General features: G+C 32.4%; 3 protein-coding genes across 10 annotated transcripts in view; 1 reads left to right on the top strand and 2 right to left on the bottom strand.

The window, feature by feature from the left end:
- Nucleotides 1-1,908: 1,908 nt before the first annotated feature.
- LOC131935389 (exosome complex exonuclease RRP42-like) lies at nucleotides 1,909-6,160 on the bottom strand. The gene is made up of 9 exons (XM_059291764.1): nucleotides 5,953-6,160; nucleotides 4,837-4,938; nucleotides 4,605-4,699; nucleotides 4,185-4,350; nucleotides 3,949-4,019; nucleotides 3,543-3,663; nucleotides 3,212-3,270; nucleotides 2,538-2,634; nucleotides 1,909-2,062 (listed from the first exon to the last, which is right to left on the bottom strand). Exons 1-9 carry the CDS (start codon nucleotides 6,007-6,009, stop codon nucleotides 1,964-1,966), a joined length of 867 nt encoding a protein of 288 aa, XP_059147747.1. The 5' UTR covers nucleotides 6,010-6,160; the 3' UTR covers nucleotides 1,909-1,963.
- A 55-nt stretch (nucleotides 6,161-6,215) lies between these two features.
- On the top strand, nucleotides 6,216-11,528 carry LOC131935398 (NADH dehydrogenase [ubiquinone] iron-sulfur protein 3, mitochondrial). Its single transcript, XM_059291785.1, has 7 exons — nucleotides 6,216-6,346; nucleotides 9,105-9,167; nucleotides 9,401-9,522; nucleotides 9,734-9,859; nucleotides 9,986-10,111; nucleotides 10,521-10,640; nucleotides 11,183-11,528. Exons 1-7 carry the CDS (start codon nucleotides 6,286-6,288, stop codon nucleotides 11,342-11,344), a joined length of 780 nt encoding a protein of 259 aa, XP_059147768.1. The 5' UTR covers nucleotides 6,216-6,285; the 3' UTR covers nucleotides 11,345-11,528.
- A 2,890-nt stretch (nucleotides 11,529-14,418) lies between these two features.
- The window catches only part of LOC131935392 (1-phosphatidylinositol 4,5-bisphosphate phosphodiesterase gamma-1), a 32,860-nt gene continuing 26,251 nt past the window's right edge, over nucleotides 14,419-21,027 (bottom strand). For all 8 annotated transcript variants that reach the window (XM_059291773.1, XM_059291770.1, XM_059291771.1 and 5 more), the window contains 5 exons: nucleotides 20,416-20,645; nucleotides 19,891-20,046; nucleotides 19,446-19,534; nucleotides 18,518-18,675; nucleotides 14,419-17,185 (listed from right to left, as the gene is read on the bottom strand). In XM_059291773.1, coding sequence (XP_059147756.1) covers nucleotides 17,161-17,185; nucleotides 18,518-18,675; nucleotides 19,446-19,534; nucleotides 19,891-20,046; nucleotides 20,416-20,645 — 658 coding nt within the window. In that variant the 3' untranslated portion in view covers nucleotides 14,419-17,160. The remainder of the gene's footprint in view (nucleotides 17,186-18,517; nucleotides 18,676-19,445; nucleotides 19,535-19,890; nucleotides 20,047-20,415; nucleotides 20,646-21,027) is intronic.

Raw genomic sequence — 21,027 nt, forward strand, 5'->3', positions numbered from 1 at the left:
TCACCAAGGAATCCAACAATCGCCGTACGAAGCCTTGTTTGGACGCAAAGCAAAAGTAGGACTTAGCACTTCAAATCTACCAAGAGAGACTCTCGATAAGTTAGCTACTGAGGAAGATCTTGAGAACATTGAACAAGAATGGATGTTTCCATAAATGCAACGACATCCTCAGCTAACACATCTCCTGCCGTGGCGCAACGTCCAGACCAGTTGCGTGACAATAATAAAGCCATCAGATTCTGTGTAGTTTGTGGGGGAAAATATTGTAGTGCAGCCCATTCTTGTGGATCCTGTGGCAACGATGTCCATGCAATATGCGGAGTAGCCAATAAGGCAGACGAAGGGGATGGAGGGAACAGTATTCGCAGAATGCCACAATAAACAAAAAAAAAAAACCATTGACAACAGGCCAGCAGCTCATACTACCTTGCAAACTCAAGGTGCTAAGATGCTAACAAAATTTAAACAAGCTGAAGTGAAAGATATTGGTCGCATCCGTATTCCAGATGTTGACAGAGGTCGCGGTGATCCCCGAAGGGTCATTGCAGTTGGCATGAGCGTCGAGGGCACTTTCTACAAGCTAGGAACGGAACATGGTGTATTTAAACAACTATAAGCTAGAAGTTGGTTTTCAATTCTTCACGAAAAACTGCTCTCATTGTCACCGGTTGGCACTGAGGGAAATCACTTCGAACCATCGCATCTTCACAATCACTGACCGGCGGCCAGCTATATTTACTACAATTGCACAACCTAGTGCACAACAAATCGCTGCAAGTGTAAAAATAACAATGTAATTCCAAATAATAATCAACAAAGACTTAATTTATATATATATATATATATATATATATATATCATTTTTTTTCGTAAGGGGGGGGGGGGGGGGGTTACACCATTAAGGGCCGCACCGGGTGACACCCGACCTCGCTACGCCACTGGTGTGGTTTACTATGATTTAGCTAAATTACGTTACAGTTGGGTGCTGAGGTACGTTTCTAACTTTAATGGTTCGTGATAAAAATAAAAGGAAATATAACTGAAATTTCAAGTTAAACGATGAAATAGTGTTTGTACGCAAACATTATAAGAAACAACGTTAAAACTGAGTGAGGGTAAACGTAATAAGGATTAGTTCGTGGCTAGCAGACTCGTTATGAGATGGTATGGTCGGACTGCAGAGCGCATGACTGCTTACCTGAAAGTCTCGAGTTCAGTTCCCGGAATCAAGCTGATAAAATATCTCACTCCACTCTGAGGGATATCTGACCAGCGTTGGGAAAGTAAAGTTGCTTGTTATAGCTATAGAACTGACCACATTATCCAAACTTAATATATCATACCTAAGTAACAGATGAATTCTACTTCAGTTGCCTGCACTCTGAAAAGTGACCATCCCAAATTTAATTAGAGAACATCCAATCAGGTTTTTAAAAATTTTTTTGATGTTCAAATACAAGAGGTGGGGGGGGGGGGGGGGGGGGAAGGGGTTCCTAGAATTTAAAAATTCATGAAAATGGTGGGTTGGTCTGGTATTTATTATTATATGGGGGGGGGGGGTGTCTAACATGTGATATTGTGTTAAATAAATATAAACTATCTGATATTGGCTTCCACACTTTCCAAATGCATTTTAAAAATAGTAAACCTGAGAAGTAAGGACAGTACCCGTCAACACAACCCCCACTCTCTCTCTTGAGAACAGCTACCAGCATACATGTTATCTGCTCACAGCAGAATTATAAATAACTCTTGTGTTTTATCTAGAATCAAATGGACTTACAAACATTAACTTAAGAGGTTTTGGACGGGGTAACTATACAGAGAGGGGGAGGGGGGGTAATGCCCAACTCCTGAACCAGTTATAGAGCTAATATATCAAACACTGACGTAATTTAAAAAATTAGGTATTACTATGTACATGTTTATTGAAAAAAAAAACAACAGTAAATTGACATAAAAATCATCTGAGAAATCCAACAGGCTTTGCTTCTTGTTCTTCTTCAGATTTTAGTGCTTTTAATAAACATTTGTTGAGCTCCATTCCAACTTTTTTTGCACTCTGTAACAGACAAAAGGTATTTTAGGATTAGAATTGTACTATATAAAAAACTGTGGGCTGCTTCATGTATTATTACCTTGTAAAAAATTAATATACATTCTTTTTTTTAACACATTAAAAGTACAAGAAAATGATAGCTGAAGTTGAATGCAGAGACAAAAAAAAAAAGAAAACGCTGTCCAGAAACCTGAGAAGTGGGAACAGTTGAAGAAATTAATCAAGGACAGAGTCGCCTGGAAATCTAAATCCTGGTGGGACTATTGATTACTACTAACCTAATTAGAATGTGTTGTTAGCTGTTCATAAACTGATATTAAACACAGTGGGTGGACAAGTCCCGATCACTTCTATTAAACAACAGCACCTACACATCCTGATGTTTCTGATTGTTGCCTTCCATCCTGCGACAACTGACCAACCAGAGCTCAAATAAAATGTCTCCACCCAGAAAAAAACAAAACCAATGATCTCCTACCTCCATCATGTCTGATATACTGTCAGCATCCAGGCTGCCAGAGCCTTCTTTCTTCATCGCTGTTATCGTTCCCTTTTCAGTTATTCCCAAAACAATTCTGTCAAAATGTATTAAGAAACAACAAATGTTAAGAAGAAATCAAATTTGTTTAAATAAATATTCTTTTAATGTAGGAGCAATTGTTCATTTATAAAAATAATACAAATATGTGCCATTACTTACAACAGAAAATTACTTCTATATGTTATATTAAAAAGACTAACATGTAATTTCAAGAGATTAATAAAAAATAAATATACAGGACAAAAGCTCAAGCAGTGGCATAGCTAGGGTTTTTGGGGCCCTATGTAAAAAGTGTTAGTGGGCCCCTCAGAGGCGTAGCGACCCTTCCCGGCGAACGGGGACAAACTTTCTATTTGCACCCCCCCTCCCCTCAAACTTTTGAAAAAGGGCTCCTATTTGCCTTGGGCCCCTATGCTTTGCTTACGCTAGCTTTACGGTAGCTATGCCACTGAGCTCAAGGCTTTTCTACTAGTTAATATAAATGTAGTGGAAGCCTCCCAGTAATGGTAAATAAACTATACATGTCTACCTATTCTTGTCTATATATGTTAAAACATTCAACAGCTTTGTTAAATGAAAAAAAAAATGTCTATATGAGCATCATTCTATACCTGGCTAAACAACATGCCTCTTCTTTTTCACTTGCATCCACAACATGGAAATGTCCAATCTATTTATAAAGAATATAAAAGCTGTTAAAATGTCTAATAAAGAAAAGAGTGCTATGCAAACTTGTAATTTTAATCAAGTTTAAATATAAACGCTGTTGGGAAGGTATCCAAGTTGGTATCAACCCTTTCTCATAAAATTTCTTTAAAAAAAAAAAGGAAACATTTTATATATTTAAAAATGTAATTAATTTAACAAGTTTCATTCATTTGATAACAAGATTCATTCATTTGACTATTTAAAGAAGTTAAAAAAAAAACCCTGGATATTGACCTTATTGACTGTAATAATTACGGGTGCTCCTGTAATATCCAACCTCTTAAAATCATATGGGTCATCAGACACGTCCAGCTCCACTCCTCCTTCATCTTTTGTCATGGTAACACTCGGTATCCTGAAAACAATTTCATTACACTGATTAAAATAATTGCATTCCTTTTAAAACCAGACTCAGAAATAAGATATTGTGAAATTAATAATGCTAATTATTAGCCAGTATCTAAAATAGTAATGTATGAGATTAATATTTATCTCTAAAGAAAAAGACAACCAATGTTTTTTTTAAATAAAAGAAAGTAGGTTTGTTTTGTTTTCATATTTTCAAAATTTATAATCATAAAGGTTTTGATATTTTTATTAAGTGTATAGGACAGAGGACTGTTAAGGTTATAGAACTTACCTGAGATTAAATAATGCTGCTTTAACTGCTATTGAAACAGCATCAAACAAATTTCCTCCACACTCTAACAGCTAATAGATAGAGATTATATGCTTATAGGTTATTAATGAATGTAAACAAATAAGAAAATTATATAGCTGTGGTGTTTATGATATTAAAGCTCGCCCAATAATTTTATTTCAGCATTCATAATTTTTTTGGATGGATTAAGTATTTGCATTAATTTACAAACATACCAAAACATCTATGTACAACAGCCAACAGTGCTGACCAGGCAGAACACACAGGGAATGAAAGTCTAAAGCACTGGGACAACTATAGGCTCTCGTCAACATCGCTGTTATTTCAGAGGCTAACCCTTCCCCACCCCGGCCTTCAAATGCAGGTGTAGCATTTGCTGAGCTGAAACAAGCAAAATACAAAACTTTGATGGACAAACTTACTCTTGGACTTTGGGTAAAAATATTTTTAAATAATACTCTAATGTCACATTATGTGTTAAAGATAGTTATGGTCATTGTTTTAAACTCTAGGAGTATTAAGTGCATATTTACAGCCAAATAAAGTAGAATGGCACCATACTTAGCTCCCAAATTGTACACTACACACATACCTAAATCAAATATAAAAGGCGTCTATAGTAAAAATGTACTAACCAGTCAAGGAAAAACTCAATGCGACCAACATTTGGTTTACTAGGATCTACTGGTGTTAGTTGAACTTTAATTCCTACTAGTACATCTGTGCTGGCCTGGTGATCAACCACATTGAATGAAGATTACATATAAAGCATACTTTCAAAACAATATTTCTAGCATGTGTTTGATACTGTGTTCTGCATGATGAACATAATGTGTCATAGGACAACAGACAAATATAACCACTTACTAATCTGACGCGTGCAGACCCATTTGTGTTGGAAATCAGTCCAGTTTCTAGTTCCATGTGTCGAAAATCCTCACAGCCTCTGCCATCTTCTCTAAAATTGTCCTAAGAAAATTGAAAATAATTTACCCAAGACTACATAGCAGATACATCTAGTGAACATAGTAACTCTAAGTAAGAACATTCGCTCATAAAATCTCTAGCACATTTGTGAGACCAATGCTTCAACTAAAAAAAATTTCCCAGTACATTTTCATTTTGCTATAGTAAAAGTAGTTTGATTTAGATCTATATTTTATTTTTGTACATCGATCAAGCTCAAGTAATCAGCCCTTTAAAAATATAATGCTCAACAAATGATCCTATAAAATGACAATCTGATTTTCTTGAAAATCAGATTGATATTTTATTTTGGTTAAGGCACGACACACAACACTGTGCGTGCCTGGTATGTGGCCTGACCTACTGATTAGATTAGATTTTTTAGCGAGAAAATCTACATACTACACTACTACTACACTCGTAAACTGTCACTACTACTACTGAGACTGTCAGTACTGACACTACCACCACCCCTATGATCATATGATGGCCTATGGCCCTAGGGCAGGGGTCGGCAACCTTTTGAGACGGAAGAGCCAAAAGTTACAATTTTCAAAATTTCCCAGCTTTTAAAGAGCCACAATCATTTTTATTTTAATATTATGATCTTTGATTAGGATTAGGTAGGCCTATATATATATATATATATATATATATATATATATATATATATATATATATATATATATATATATATAGGCCTATATAATACTATATATATATCAATGTATGTAAGTGTGTGTGTGTCTGTCTTTTATTCATTATTACAACTTTCATCCGATCGCCATGAAACTTTAGGAAGCTGTTGAGAATACTCATGGGGAGATATTTGCGAAAATAAAATGTCAAAGTGTTGCAGACTAATATTTTTATTAGCTTCAGGAAGAAAATAAAATAATTATTGATATTTGTCCATGGAACTGAAGAGCCGCACCTCGACATCAAAAGAGCCGCATGCGGCTCGCGAGCCGCAGGTTGCCGACCCCTGCCCTAGGGGCCTAGTCTAGTGAACTCTACCTGAACACTGTGAAGAATAAATGTTTTCTCGGCTTCACTCAAATCAACATCTGCCATGTTTGTTTTTTAAATATAATCTGGGGTTAAGATCTATAATCTAAGTTTGCTTAAACTACACGACAATTTTAATGTAGAAATGTTTAAATTCAAATGTAGATCCAGACCGAGATCTAGTTTCTTGTTTCGTTTTGAACTAAGCACTTGGCGGAAGTGTGGAGAACGTCACAAAAAACACATAGAGATCTAGATTATCTAGATCTAGACTCTAGAACTAGTGTTTCTTTTTGGGGAGAGCTCTGTTGATGTACTAACTAATTCGTTCTCTCCTTGAAAATGGCCCTAAGAATTTGTAGGCTTATTGCTCCATTAGCATCAGCAGTGTCAAGAACAAACGGTATTTTCTTAATACTAGATCTAAGCCTATGAAAAATCGTAGACTTCGTGTTATCTAGGTCTAGGCAGGCTGAGTGCTCAGTTAAAAGTTAAAACTTAAAACTAAAACTAAAATTAAAAATTTACTACTAGAGTCTAGGCCTAACTAAACTATTTTTTTACTAGATCTAAAACAAAACAAGTAGACAAAAAAAAACAAAAAAACCTCTAGATCAGGGTAAAATCACGATATAGCGTCGGTTATTATTCCGGAACTGTACAGCAGTAAAAAACAGTAAAACCATGGCGTAGTCTGTCGAGCCGTTCCGGAAACCACCGGAAATACTGTAAACCATCATTTATTTGCCGCCATATTATTTTTAATACACAATGTTTAAAAAGGTGCAAGGATTGATTTTAGTTGCATTTTAAACACTGTTTTTCTGATTATTTTGTATTTCTAATTATTTTAAGTGTATGTGCTAATTATTGCTGCTACTAAACGTTATTCTAGCTCTTCTTACTACTTTTATCTTTACTAACAGAACTAGATCTAGTTGTCGCAAATCTTCTCCCGGTTTTTTCTGCGTTTCTTAAAAAAAACGTTAATGACCACACTCGAATTTATTAATAATATTTAGATTTACTAATTGTTGCTAATTTTTTGTCAGTTTAACATTAAATTAAGTTAAAACATTAATTTAATGCACTTGACTTTATTTTTCTTTCAACGGTCGAATAAACTATGGTTTACAGTAACGAATGTTACCGAAACTCAACGAACATTACCCAATAATTTCCGACGCTATATCGTGATTTTACCTAGATCAGAAATGAGTAGATTTTATTTTGAATATTTATTATTTAGGTAATCTATCGTTTTGGGTACGTAAAATCGCCCGCGGCTATTTATGTACGAAAACGTTACCTCATTGTCAAGGCTTTAATAGAAGTGTATTGTCATACTACTAACTACTAAATATTTTAATATAATTTAATATATCGATACAGGCCAGAAATTAACTTTAAACAGCAGTGTCTGAGAGCAAGATTTGCTATATAAACAGCAGCCATTTGTAAAATAGAGTGGCTTCCTCCTGAATCTGGCGCTAAAAGCTTATAAATATAAAACTTAGACAAGATGGCTGCTATAGTAAATGAGCATGGTTGCATCTGTTGGAAACATCGCTAGTCTTCATTTATTACGGAAAAGTTTTAATTCAATTGTTTAAAAACAGGTACATAAATGAATCAAGGAAACATTTTTGAATTTTTTAAAACATAAATCTTCCTCAAAATGTGAAATAATTATTAAAATTTAAGGAGTCACCTGTTTTTCACATTACAAATCGCGGGCGATTTTACGTACCCAAAACGATAGATTACCATTATTTATTATATTTAAGATCTAGAATCTAGAAAATGAAATAGATTCTAGATCTAGATTCTAGATCTAGATCTAGATTCTTAGTCTAGATCTCTGATCTAGAATCTAGCCAAGTAACACAACTCTAACAGTCTAACACTAAGCAAGACAACCCAGAGGCGTAGCGACCTAATCCGGCGCCCGGGGCGGACTATCAAGTTTGCACCTCCCTTATTATATATATAGTTTTTCCTGTCTGTGAAAAAAAACCCCCCTAAGTTGGAAAGGTTTGTAGCGCTTCTTACCAGTTACTATCCTGTAACAATTTCTATTTCGATGTCACACAGTTATTAGATCAGTGTGTGGAGCCTTGTAGTCGTTTATTTTTTGTTATTTTGACAGTATATAATTCGATACTTCAGCTTAAACTGAGCTTTCAAATTAATATCTCTACCCCTTTTGGCGCCCCTTTAAGGTTGGCGCCCGGGGCGGCCGCCCCACCCGCACTCCCCTAGCTACGCCTCTGAGACAACCTGGCTTATATTTATAAATAACTAACTAATCTTAAAAAAAGTAAAAAGCTCTTGTCTTAGAGTAGAGTTTAGAGTAGTTTAGACGAGTTATTTTCATTTATTCGTCATCATCCTGAGGTTTGTTGTCTTCACAAAAATATTGTAAAACACCCATGCACTCGTTTATTGTGTGTATTGGTTAATTCAATAATTATCAATTGTGTGTGATGCCATGCACCATTACAATCAAACTTGACTTGAATAGCTTTTTAAGATTATTAGCTAAACTAAATGGGGCATAATTAAGTTAATTATTATAATTAAGCCTACAAAAGTGTTTATTTTAGAGTTTAGAGAAATCTAGAATAATAATGAATATGCCTTGTAACTTAAGGGCTTGTTTTTACAACAGCTTTAGGTCACCAAGTAGTTAAGTATGTAGATTTTCTAGTATTCTCAAAATGTAAATTAATTAAAATTATTAAATTAATCCACATGCACATAGATCGCTGATCTAACTTTAAATATTAGGTCATTGGTAAAGGGGTTAAATTTACTTCTGATGAAAATGTATTGAACATATCCTAAACATACCTGACATTGGTATAAGAAATCAAAGGAATTATATTCTATAAGCACAACATAAAATCCATTGAAATACATACCATGACATCGAAAAAGCAACTATTTGTCAACCCTTCCATGTTCTTCAGCTACAGGTCATTATGTATTAAAGGATTAATAGTAGTAAGAATAAAAAGCACCTACTTTGTGGGCTGTCCTCTCTCTCTGCTTCAAGTTAGCTTTTAGTAAAATCCAGTTGACAAACATTTCATAAAATGTAAAGTTATTTTTTAATTTTTTAAAAAGTCAATTTTTACAATGTTTATTTATTTTTACAGTAGTAAAAATATCTCCTATTGCTTTGCAAAACAAAAGATTTCAAACAACAGAAGCTAGCAAACGTAAGTGTTTTTGTGTAGCTGGTGCTTGCTTGCTTTTCTAAACTTTCCTTAAGCTAAATAAGAATATCATATGTAAAATTCTCTCCTGTAAAGTCTAATGCTGTAAAAGTTTTTTGTCTTTACAAGCTCACATTTTTTGTTGCCTTTTGTAAACATAAGATACTTTTATTAGTAATTGTCTTTTTATTTTTATCAATGAAAACTATTATAAAAATAAAAACATTTTGTTTTAGCCACTGTGGCAGTCCGCAATCCACTTGTCAGACAGCAGCTGACAGATTTTGGAGCATATGTAGCAGAATGTTTGCCTAAGTATGTTCAGAAATGTGAGGTCTCACATCACGAGGAACTGGAAGTAAGTTTTCTCTATATTGAGATATCATAATCAATGATATTTTACATTTGTAAGTTACAATTTTGTATTTTAAAAATGAGATTTATTTACCTTTTTAAAAACTATAGCAAAAATTAAAATTTGCCAAAAAAAAATGTAAAAACCAGTTTGAAAAGATTTTCATTTTAATATTTTTAAAAATTAAAACACCTTTGTGCAACTTTCATTTTAGGTGATGATTCACCCTGATGGAGTTATCCCAGTTCTATCCTTTCTCAAAGATCATACCAATGCCCAGTTTCTCAATATTGTAGACATTGCCGGGTTAGATAAACCAACTCTGGAAAATAGGTTTGAGGTGATTTATCCTAGTTTTGTTGTAATATTAACTTTTCCTACCAAAAGCATTTGATTGCAAGATATAATAGTTTTTATCAGAAGAAATGTTTTTTATGACGTGATATAATTTTATTGATCTCTACAGGTTGTATATATGCTGTTGTCCCTCCAGTTTAATGCTAGAATACGTGTTAAAACCTACACAGATGAGCTAACACCTATTGAGTCTGCCTGCTCTGTATTCAAGGGGGCAAACTGGTATGAAAGGGAGGTAAGATAATACCATTTCATTCCCTCACAAGCACGTACAAAGCATATTGATAGTGATCTCTTAAATCCTTGAAATAACCATCTCAGTAAAAAGAGCAACTGTCATTTATATGATCTGATGTATTTTCCAATGTGCAATTTTCTTTACAACTGATGTTAGTTTTCCATCCAATAAAATAAACAAATCATAATCTGTACATATAATTTTATTTTATTGTTCTTAATTTAAACAAAAAATAGTTTAAGAAGTAGTAAAAAGAGTTGTTTAAATGCATTTAATTGGAACAACGTTAAATCTTTTTACATTTACAACTTTTAAAACACAAACCTTTTTTGTTTTGATGTAGTATATTGAGCTTTATGACTGAGATGTGCATAATGTTGCAGCATTTGTTTAATAATTCTGTTAGATCTGGGACATGTTTGGTGTGTTTTTTGCCAACCATCCTGATTTAAGACGGATACTCACAGATTATGGATTTGAAGGTCATCCGTTCAGAAAGGACTTCCCATTGTCTGGTTATGTTGAGGTAATTATTTAACCTATTTCATTTTTTTTTAAACATTTGCAAATAGCACTGTTCTTCAGAGTTAAAACTAGGGGGTCAGCGTGGTCGAGTCGGTAAAGCTCATAGTTGCTAAACCGAAAAGTCTCGAGTTCAAACCCTCGGGCAGATGAGGCTCATTAGCTGGGGACATCCACTCTTCTAGGAGAGACAATTCCAAAATCAAACAACTGCTGCCTTGTAGTTTGTTCTTGGTTGGACAAAGGCTATGGAAGCAAATCCAAAAAGGAAAGCAGGCTGAATCGGAGTCAATGGCCACAATGGCGCATAACCAGTTGATACATATCCTTAATTGTGATGGAGGCGTGGTCGAGTCTGCAAAAAGCTCATGGTTGATAAATTTGAAAAAGTTTCTAATTCAAACCCTCTGGCAGATAAGGCTCGATCCCTTCCAACACTAAAAATTAAGAAGAAAGAAGAGCTCAAACTACCACATAAAATGGTGTCATTTATGTTTTACAAATCATATCTTGACCAGAATTGAAATCTTTCCCATTACTCCTCAGGTTCGCTATGATGATGAAGTGCAGCGAGTTGTTATTGAGCCTTTAGAATTAACCCAAGAGTTTCGTAAATTTGACAACAACACTCCTTGGGAAACGTTTCCTGCTTACAGAATTGCAGAGGGAAAAGACCAGACAGCAAGCAAACCAGAAGAAAAGAAATAAATTTTTGTAGGTAAACATAGACAAGGATCAGCTGTTGACTGCTCAGACATTTGTTATTGTAGTCCAGTGAAAGTATATTACCTGGGCAGAGGCTACTATCTCAATAGCTTTTGTTCTGAACTAAATTATGGTATTGTAATATTGATATAAATACTGTGTGAATTAAAAGTTACTTCTTTATAAGTGTTGTGGGTATTTTCATTACATTTAAGTTTTGATAAATAATGCTATCACTAATTGGTTTAAATTACAAGTACTAGAAATATTGATTCTTTATGTCACTTCCTTTCTTTTTTAACCCTTTTTCTGCGTTTAGTGTTTATGCTGCCATGTATCATGTAAAAGAAAAGTTGGTCATTTTTTGTTTTAAAACATGAAACCTACATGGCGTGAAAAACACATAAATTTGAATTTTCGAATATCCAGTGAACACAAACTTAAACAATTGTGACGTAAATATTCAAGAATTGCAAGTATCGCTTTGTACATTTTTATATTATTATAGTTGTTGGTAGTGATTATGTGTTATTCAATACAATGCAATAGGTATGTCTAGACATCTGATTATAGGATTTTAATTTTATGTCGTCATACTCATTATGTGCTGCCCATAGTGAGGTAGTTAGCATTATTCTAATGGTGATCACATATTTTCCAAGTGAAAAATTTCAATATTTTTTAACATAAACTAGTTTTGTCCATCAAACATTTTAACCACTAAACAACAAAATACTTTTAAATTACTAAATAATCTTTATTTCAAACACTGAAACATCAGTTGTGTCAAAATCTAAAAGTTTTAATGTAAGGAACAATTTAATATCAAATGCTTTTAATAATGTCTAACATGCAAATGTGTTGTTGTAAGTAATATAAGGTCTGTTAATTGTGCTAGAAATTTTAATTAATTTGACAGAACAATTTTATAAATAAAACTTTAAGCATGAACATAGAATTATAATTTAAAAATGCAAACAACCAAAAATAAGTTTTAGTAAGATGTACATTTTAGGAAGTGTATAAAAGTTGAGATGTATTCAAAGCTATCTGTTGCTTTATTCTATAAATGAAATGACAAAACCCAAGAAAAATAGATGTAAGACATCAGGCTTTTGAGCATAATTACATTGCTTAATGATATATCATTTAAAAAAAATCAGACTGATGATGCTATTTTTAATGTCTCAGAGGTATGGTATTATTTGAGCATAATATTTGTAATATATTCAATAATATAATTTTAAATATTAACTTAAGGCCAACTGACATGAATATGAAAAATGAATAACAGTTACATGAAAAAATTAACAAAGGTAACAGTTTTAAAAGCTAAATTTGTATTTAATAAGAAAACTTTTCTTTTATACAATAAAAAATAATTAGTTAAAATACAATAATTGAATGTCTAAAAAGGTGTTACAGAACTAAGTTTTTTCTATATAAAAGAAATTAATTTAGTTATTTAGCTAATTTTATAGAATGAATATAAAGACGGTTGTTAATAAATACAGTATATGCCACTAAAGAAACTGATGTACAAAAAATAAATTGAGCTGCTTCTACTAATTGCTGGTTTGGAAAAAAAAAATCACATACATCAATGGATAGGTTGGGATTCAAACAAATTAATATAAACAATAAACAAAAATAGTCTACCCACACAACTGAAGATAATTTATGGTTAAGGCAATGGTCTAACAAGGCTTTGTCTGTGGACACTGGCTCAAAAAATTATTATAGCAAGCTTGGCACAGCAGTGGCCAGAATTTTATTAAGTGTAGATTCATGCCAAAACAACGATCACAAAAACAAAGATGGATATTTGAGGCAGTCTATTATAAACAGTTAATTTCCATTTCATTTTTACTTTCTCGTATATACGAAGTATAGAGAAAGTCTTGTAATCGTGCAAAAAAAAAAATCGAGATTTTTGCAAATCTCGACGTTTTACATCTCACTGATACGGAAAAACATAATTTTGCAATCTTGTCCGTATGTCTGTGTGTGTGTGTGTGTCCGTGTGTAAACACGATAACTTGAGTACCGTTACAGCTAGGTTGATGAAATTTCATATATAAGTATTTTATCAAAATCGTAGATCCGTATCAACTTTTGAGCGATTTCCGATAACCGGAAGTGGTACTTTTTCTACTTTGAATTTTTCAAAAGCCTATAACTTGAGTACTATTTCAGGTAGATAAATGAAATTTCACCTGTAAGTAAAAGATCTAATTCTCTACCTTCTGTTAAATTTTGAGTAATTTCCGTTGACGGGAAGTACTAATTTCCGCTATTTCCGATTTCTCAAAAACGCATCTAAATTTATAAAGTACTTATAATATTGCGCACCATTATGAACATCTTTATTCGGCGTTCGCTTGGTGCGCAATACTTTTTTCTATGAGATTATATTCTATTTTTAAAAATTTGAGTATTTAAAATGGATTAAAAATCATGTCTAGAAGTCTATATCCCGAGTTGCCATCCCCCGTAGTGTTATATTAGAATATTCGAGAAAGTTTAGGGGGGATCACTCCCGGTTTATTTAGGATAAAAGGATTAAGTTAGAGAATTATTTTTTGTTATCTTATAATTACTTGGTTTAATGAATGTAATCAACATCAAAATTGAAGTATTGGTAAAATATTTCCAAAAAAAATAGGCGGGAATCACCAGTTTTTGAGAAACTGGTAAACATTAACTAAGTAGTTGTCATTTTAAAAATGAGTAAATCTGACATCACTTTGAATACGTAAAGGTTTATAGCCTTAAATTTTATTTTGAATGTGTAAGCTTTGTGCATTATTTAAGCTCTGGTGGTCACAGCAAGATAGACTTTTACTTTCTTGAAAATTGTTTTAATTTGAAACATTTTCTAAAGCTTTGAAATAAAGGTTCAAATAACATTGCAGCAGCAATTGAGTTTAAAAAGGGGAGAACATCCAATTACTAAACAACATGCAATCATGTCAATAACTCATTCCATTTTACACTAAAATATCAGTGAGTAACAATAACTAACAATGACATTGAGCCACAATTTTTTTTAGCTAAGTTAAGAAATAAAAAAAAAATTTATTCATATTGAAAACAACAGAGGGTTATTATGGCCATGTTTGAAATATATGGAAGACATTCAATAATAGCAACAACACAATATGTAGATCAAAGCTTGATATGCTTAGGATAAAAAAGCAGGTATGTTTGTTCAAAGGGGTGGGAAAATATACTGGATTTTTATAGACTTGTCATTAAGCATATAGCATCTTTAATATTTTATATAACAGAAAAGAGATATGTTTATTAGAAAAAATGCATTAAAAAATTGCATAAGATATCTTTTTGGTTTGATATTGAAAAATCATACAACAAAATAAACAAGTGATTTTAAAAAGGTTACAATCACACAATTGCTTCTATTTGATTGTAAATGATGATTGACTTTGAATGTAACAAAAGATAAAGGTATTCATAGACAATCAACACAAATGATGTAGCTTAGGCAAAGAATGAAAGATTAAAAAATAAATTTTAATTAATAGAAAAGGCACTTGTGAATGAAATATATTCAAATTACATAAGAATTTTATTTTAAAAAAAATGGCACTTGTGCTAGCAATATATTCGTTACTTTCACCAATATAATTCAGAATTATAACAAACAACAGTAAAAAATACTCTGTTACAATAACAGTGATTGAGCTAGGCATTAATTTCACCCACCATGCAAATTAAATTAATCTTACCACCTGAATTGGTCATTTTGATTGAATACATCTGTTTTAATTAATCACTTTTATTTTCATCAATTTCAACAGAGATTCAACAGAAAATACCACATGCCCTATTAATACATGGCCAGTTACAATTAAAAAATCTTTCAACTACACGAAACAAAAATTAAAGTTTAAAATTATATTTACTGTTTGAGTGCATGAAATTCTCCTGCAATAAATGTCATACTGCAGAAACTGCTGCCTAAATAAGGCGAAGATTTAATAAGTTCATTATTATGTAAACACTAAAAACTTTGTATATAAAACAAAATAGTTTTGCATGCAGTTTCACACACTTGCATATGAACAAGTAATGGGAAAAACATGCATAGAATTGTGTTGTAAACACACAAAGACTTGTGTGAAATATTACTCAAGCTGTGTATTTTAATACTGATCAAACCCTTTCACAAAGCTGAAATGGAATTAAACAAAAAGCTTGACTGTATAGAAGACTAATGCAACATGTTCACTTTTTTGTGTAGAATCAATTTATATTCATATTGGCGATAAGCAAGCTTGGTGAGCACAATTTTAAAATGTCTGAAACTTGCATGCAAATATTTTTCAAGTGTAACATAATACGTTGCACAATTTTAATAAAGGATTGGAAATTAAAAATTAATTGCTATTTTGGATTTACAGTCAAAATATACTATCTTCAACATGATTTAATAACAAGAAATTATCAAGCTTTGTTTAACCGGGAACAATAGAAAACAGTAAGCTTATTTAATAATAACAAATAGTAGAATAAACTTTTCATAAGTCTGTAAAAATATTTTGGTGTACTGAGCACATTTTTGAAACAAATTTATGCATAACTAACATAGTAACAATTATTTGTATATTTTTGTAAAAAAAAAATTACTGTAAAAATGCAGCTTTTTGGACCTCATACAATAGTTTTGGATTTAAAAAACCCCAGTATCATTGGTAACTTCAACAAATGTAAACAAATAACAACAACATGACATATGAATGGTTCTCATTTGGTCATTGATAAACTATTCATCCAATGTGAGCCAGTGGTCAATTACTGTAGTATATGTCTCTGTCAAGGCAAGTATGTCCATACAATTTATCATAGCCAACACAGAAGTTCTGAGCTTGGATCTTCACATAAAGTCTGTTACAGGTGCTAGAATTCACCCAGATCTAAAGTAGAGGAAGCAGAGGTGGTTTGAAAATATGTCGTCTTTTTTCACCATGGCAATACCACAGAAGAGCTCTACTTCATCTGCTCAACAGAATGTCAATTATGAAAAAACACTTCATTATCTTAAAAATGGACAAATCCTGGTTTGGTCTTTAAAGTTTGATCTGATAGAGAAGCCAACAGAGAACAGACCGAGTATTGGTGGAGATGGACGTGATCAGTTGTTATCACAGCAATAACAAATCATCTTAAGACATTATGCAGAAACTAAAGAGATTAGAACAGTTGTAGATTCTTGTTTTCAAGTTTAGAAAGATTGAAAGTATAATAAAAATTTCAATAAAAAACAAATGGACAGCTATGTACAGTGAAATATGTCTAAACTATGCAAAATAGCACAGGTATCTTTAAAATGAGCAAAAAATGCCGAAACAAAATGTATTGAGCAAGTTACTTTCACTGAACACTTAACCGAGAATATTGTTAGCAATGATGAACACTAAACAGAGAATTTTGTAAGCATGAAATAAATGGTTCTATCAGGTGGAATAACCAAGAATGTCACTAGTAGCTTTATGAAATATATTGTAGTCTGAAATATGTAGCAGTAACAAAAAATAGTACTGTAAACTTTGAATTATTAACAGTGCAATTTTTGCTACACTGAGTACAACCTGCTGGAAGAAAAATAGATGGAAAATGTAACAGCTAACAAGAAAATTTGCTAAACAAAATCCAGGTGCACAATTTTAATTAAATTTGATGAGCTTGCTGTTTGTGGTTTTGTTCAAGATGCAAGGGAAAAAAATGTACACAGGCTTCAACAAATAGTCCCAGCATGCAATTCTTTCTGTGGTCCCAGCATGCAATTCTTTCTGTGCTTATCTCCTCCATGTTCTACGCATTCTGAGAAAAAAATACACAGGCATTTTAAACAAGCAAAACAAACCTCAAGTGTGACACAACAGGAAAGAAGAAATTTGAGTAAAAACTGAGCCTAAAGTGTTAAAAAAAATGTTTTGCAAAATCATTTTTAAAAAATTAGAAAAATATTATTAGATGAAAAAAGTTAAAAAAAGTGTGCTATGAAAAAGAAACTGATTTAAAACAAAACATGCCAACGAAATCAAAGTGAAATTCATGCATGAAGTAATGTTGCGCATTAAGGTAAAATTTTACTTATAGATAAGAAAACTTTTTTGAGCTAAAACTTGTCTCACAAATCTGATGAAAAAAACTTTGTGGATCAATAATACACAACGAAATTTATATTAAGTGTAGTAGGTCTGAAATTTAAACAAGTGCAGAAGGCCTAAAGAATTAACTGATATTTTAATTTGGGAATGTTCTTGTATATGGCATCTACTTAAATAATTTGCTCCGGCAAAAAATAAAAGATCTAAACTCTATAAGAACGTAATTATTTTCACGATTCACCAGAATTTTTTTCCACTCAATTTTTTTTTGCCACAAAATGACTTATATTTCTTTACCCATTGACTTAAAACCCATGCATTACTGATATAAATTAATACATTAATTTTAAAATAATATTTATTAATTGAAGAAAGATAATTACTTTGATTAAAAATTAAAGAGTTGATTTTTTTTTGGGGAAAAAAAAACGCCCTGTTAGAAAAATTAATGATAAGAATTATTTTTCATGAGTTCTTATTTCTTAGAAAATGAAAGGATGCAATTTTTTTTACATAAGTCATGTATCGGATTAGTATTAAAATAAAAACTACGTTTGGTTAATTTTATATCGTGGCGATGTTAACGTTAAGACATCGGTCTCAATAGTGTTCAGCCGTTTAAAAAATGTGTGAGTGGTTTTACAAAAAAATTTCTATAAAATACAAACCCAACAGGAATTTACATGAAGTAAGTATAAAGAAAATTGGCCATTCTTGCTATACAGTGACCTAGACACAATTGAAAACTTGGAAAAATAATGAACCAAATAGAGAAAATATTATTGGACCCAGGGAGCGTTGTTACAGTAAGGCAGGCCAGCGGACTGACAGCTGGGAGTGTCTTTACGGTCTTAAAGAGTTAATTTTATATCTTGATTTGAGAAAATTATTAACATAAAAAAGTAAATACATTTTAACTGTAAAAAATAATTGAAACAATGTAATGACATCTAATAATAAATACTCTCATATTGGGAGTACCCTGTGATCTTAAGAGTGTAATCATGAAGTCTTATAATAAACATTCTCATATTGGGAATACCCTGTGATCCTGCTCCTGTCCAGGTACTCCAACAGTTTTTGTTCTGTCTCCAGCAACTTCTCCCTGCGTCGTCTGTCATTCTCATCTGAGCTGGATAACTCTGCATACAGTTTTCTGGTTTCCTCCACAATACGGAAAACATTTTTCTCTTCCTCTTCCTACAAATAAACAAATACATTCTTTTTACATTTTTAAACCAGGAGAGCTAAAAAAAATACACTCTTTTAATTTTTTTTAACTATGATAAAAAAGAATAAAGAAAAAAAATGGATCACCATAAAAATGTGCAATGGGAGAATTATAGTAATTTTATTTTGTTTCAAAGATAACCATCAAAAGTAACAGACATATTGGACTTCTGGTTAGAAGAAGTTGTCATTGATGTTAGAGTAGTAAAATACTGACCAGTTAGAAGTGTAAAATACTGACCAGCTAGAGTTGTAAAATACTGACCAGTTAGAGTTGTAAAATACTGACCAGCTATAGTTGTAAAATACTGACCAGCTAGAGTTGTAAAATACTGACCATCTAGAGTTGTAAAATACTGACCAGCTAGAGTTGTAAAATACTGACCAGTTAGAGTTGTAAAATACTGACCAGCTATAGTTGTAAAATACTGACCATCTAGAGTTGTAAAATACTGACCAGCTAGAGTTGTAAAATACTGACCAGTTAGAGTTGTAAATACTGACCAGCTAGAATTGTAAAATACTGACCATCTAGAGTTGTAAAATACTGACCAGCTAGAGTTGTAAAATACTGACCAGTTAGAGTTGTAAAATACTGACCAGCTAGAGTTGTAAAATACTGACCAGCTAGAGTTTACCAAAAGGAAAACAGTTTTATATATGATGCATTAAATGTTAAATTTAAACTGAATGTAAGTTAAGTCCTTGGAATATAAATGAAAAAAAAAATGATAACAAACCTTTGGATTCTTCAAGTCAATATAAACCAACAATGTTGACATTCCAAGTGGTTCACTGTATGTATTCAGTAAATGTACACTACGATAACCTGCACACATAAATTTTAAAGTTGGGCACAATAATAAAAAGATTACAAATTTGTAACAAACTAAATGTGACTACATTCACAGAAGGTTATAATACACACTGAAAACATTTGCTTCTTTTAAATCTCAGCATTACAATGCAATAATATATCATAAATTAATGCTGATAAACAGTTGCCAAAAATAATTTTTGTAATCTTGATAAAAATTGTGAATAAACAAAAAAAATGTAAAAAATAAAAGAAAAACAAAATCAATGTGAAAATAAATTTAATTAACACAGCAACAAAGAAGTGTAAGGAATTAGATTCAACAAAACTGAGCTCATATATTCAACTGAGCTAGTTAAAGTCATTACCAGCACGGATACTCTTCAGATGGAAAGTTGCCTGGCCAAGATAAGCTCCTTCATTGTCCTCACTGCCAACTTCAAATCTAACAAATGCTAAATCTGGACAAGTTATATGAAACACAAAAGTTTCATTTTTCCAGATGGGATTCAGACTATTTTTACCTGAAAATATTGAACAACCCCGTAAAATCTTTTAAAATCAATGTATTGAAAATAACAATTAAAAAAAAATACTTTATCTGTTTCAATGAATTATTACCTTATAAGAAATTAACTTGTCTAAAACTGCTTTGACTGTTTTGAAATTTAGCTTTAAAAAACTATAAGCTTTTCTAAGTTGTGGAATGCAAAACAAATAAGCTGGAGTCAGTTTTTATAGCTGATTACATCTCAGATTTGAAGCACAATTATTAAGTAATAAGCTGTTATAGTTTTAACTAAAAGTAATTGAATACAATGTTAACAATCGCAACTAGTATCAGCAGTAATAGATAGCAAAGTGTCTGTTGTAGTTGTCTGATCTGTACTCACTATTCAACATCCTGGTTCTTTCTCTCTGGCTATCAAGTGGAAGCCCCAAGACCTCCACTGCAACAAAAGGTTGGGTAACTCCCATTCCTGAGCTCAAGACACCCAGGTTACGGCCCCCTAAGACTGAGACGGAGAGGACAACAGACTCCACGTGAACCTTGAGTGAGTGGATATCAGCTGGGTTGTAGTGGCTCTCATTCATAAACCTCGGCTTCAGGACGTAACCTGACCTGGGGTGGATAAATATATTTATATTAGAGTTGCTGATCTTTTACTGGGGAGTAGGAGCACATTTTAATCTACCATTGTATTGGGAGGGAGGTATCATTTTATTTTAGCAGTACATTTTTATATGCCCTTGTATTGAAAGAAGGTATCATTATATTTTAGCAGTGCATTCTAATCTACCCTAGTATTGAGAGGGAGGTATCCCATTCTGCAGGTTGCAATAAAGAAAACATACTGACAAAATTCCCAACCCACCTCCCATTCTACAGGTCAAAATAAAGAAAACACACTGACAAAATTCCCAACCCACCTCCCATTCTACAGGTCAAAATAAAGAAAACACACTGACAAAAATTCCCAACCCACCTACCATTCTGCAGGTCA

This window comes from Physella acuta, unplaced genomic scaffold (genome assembly GCF_028476545.2).
Source record: "Physella acuta isolate Inbredline_101_S28 unplaced genomic scaffold, ASM2847654v3 ptg000144l, whole genome shotgun sequence".
Classification (NCBI taxonomy): Eukaryota; Metazoa; Mollusca; class Gastropoda; family Physidae; genus Physella; species Physella acuta.

Excerpts from the sequence above, each read along its gene's own strand:
- LOC131935389 (XM_059291764.1), bottom strand. The coding sequence starts at position 6,009 with ATGGCAGATGTTGATTTGAGTGAAGCCGAGAAAACATTTATTCTTCAC. Across the intron at positions 4,351-4,604 it reads ATTGAGTTTTTCCTTGACTG|CTCAGCAAATGCTACACCTG; the intron begins GTTAGTACATTT and ends TGCTTGTTTCAG. Across the intron at positions 2,063-2,537 it reads GTATATCAGACATGATGGAG|AGTGCAAAAAAAGTTGGAAT; the intron begins GTAGGAGATCAT and ends TGTCTGTTACAG.
- LOC131935398 (XM_059291785.1), top strand. The coding sequence starts at position 6,286 with ATGGCCCTAAGAATTTGTAGGCTTATTGCTCCATTAGCATCAGCAGTG. Across the intron at positions 9,523-9,733 it reads CACATCACGAGGAACTGGAA|GTGATGATTCACCCTGATGG; the intron begins GTAAGTTTTCTC and ends CTTTCATTTTAG. Across the intron at positions 9,860-9,985 it reads CTCTGGAAAATAGGTTTGAG|GTTGTATATATGCTGTTGTC; the intron begins GTGATTTATCCT and ends TGATCTCTACAG.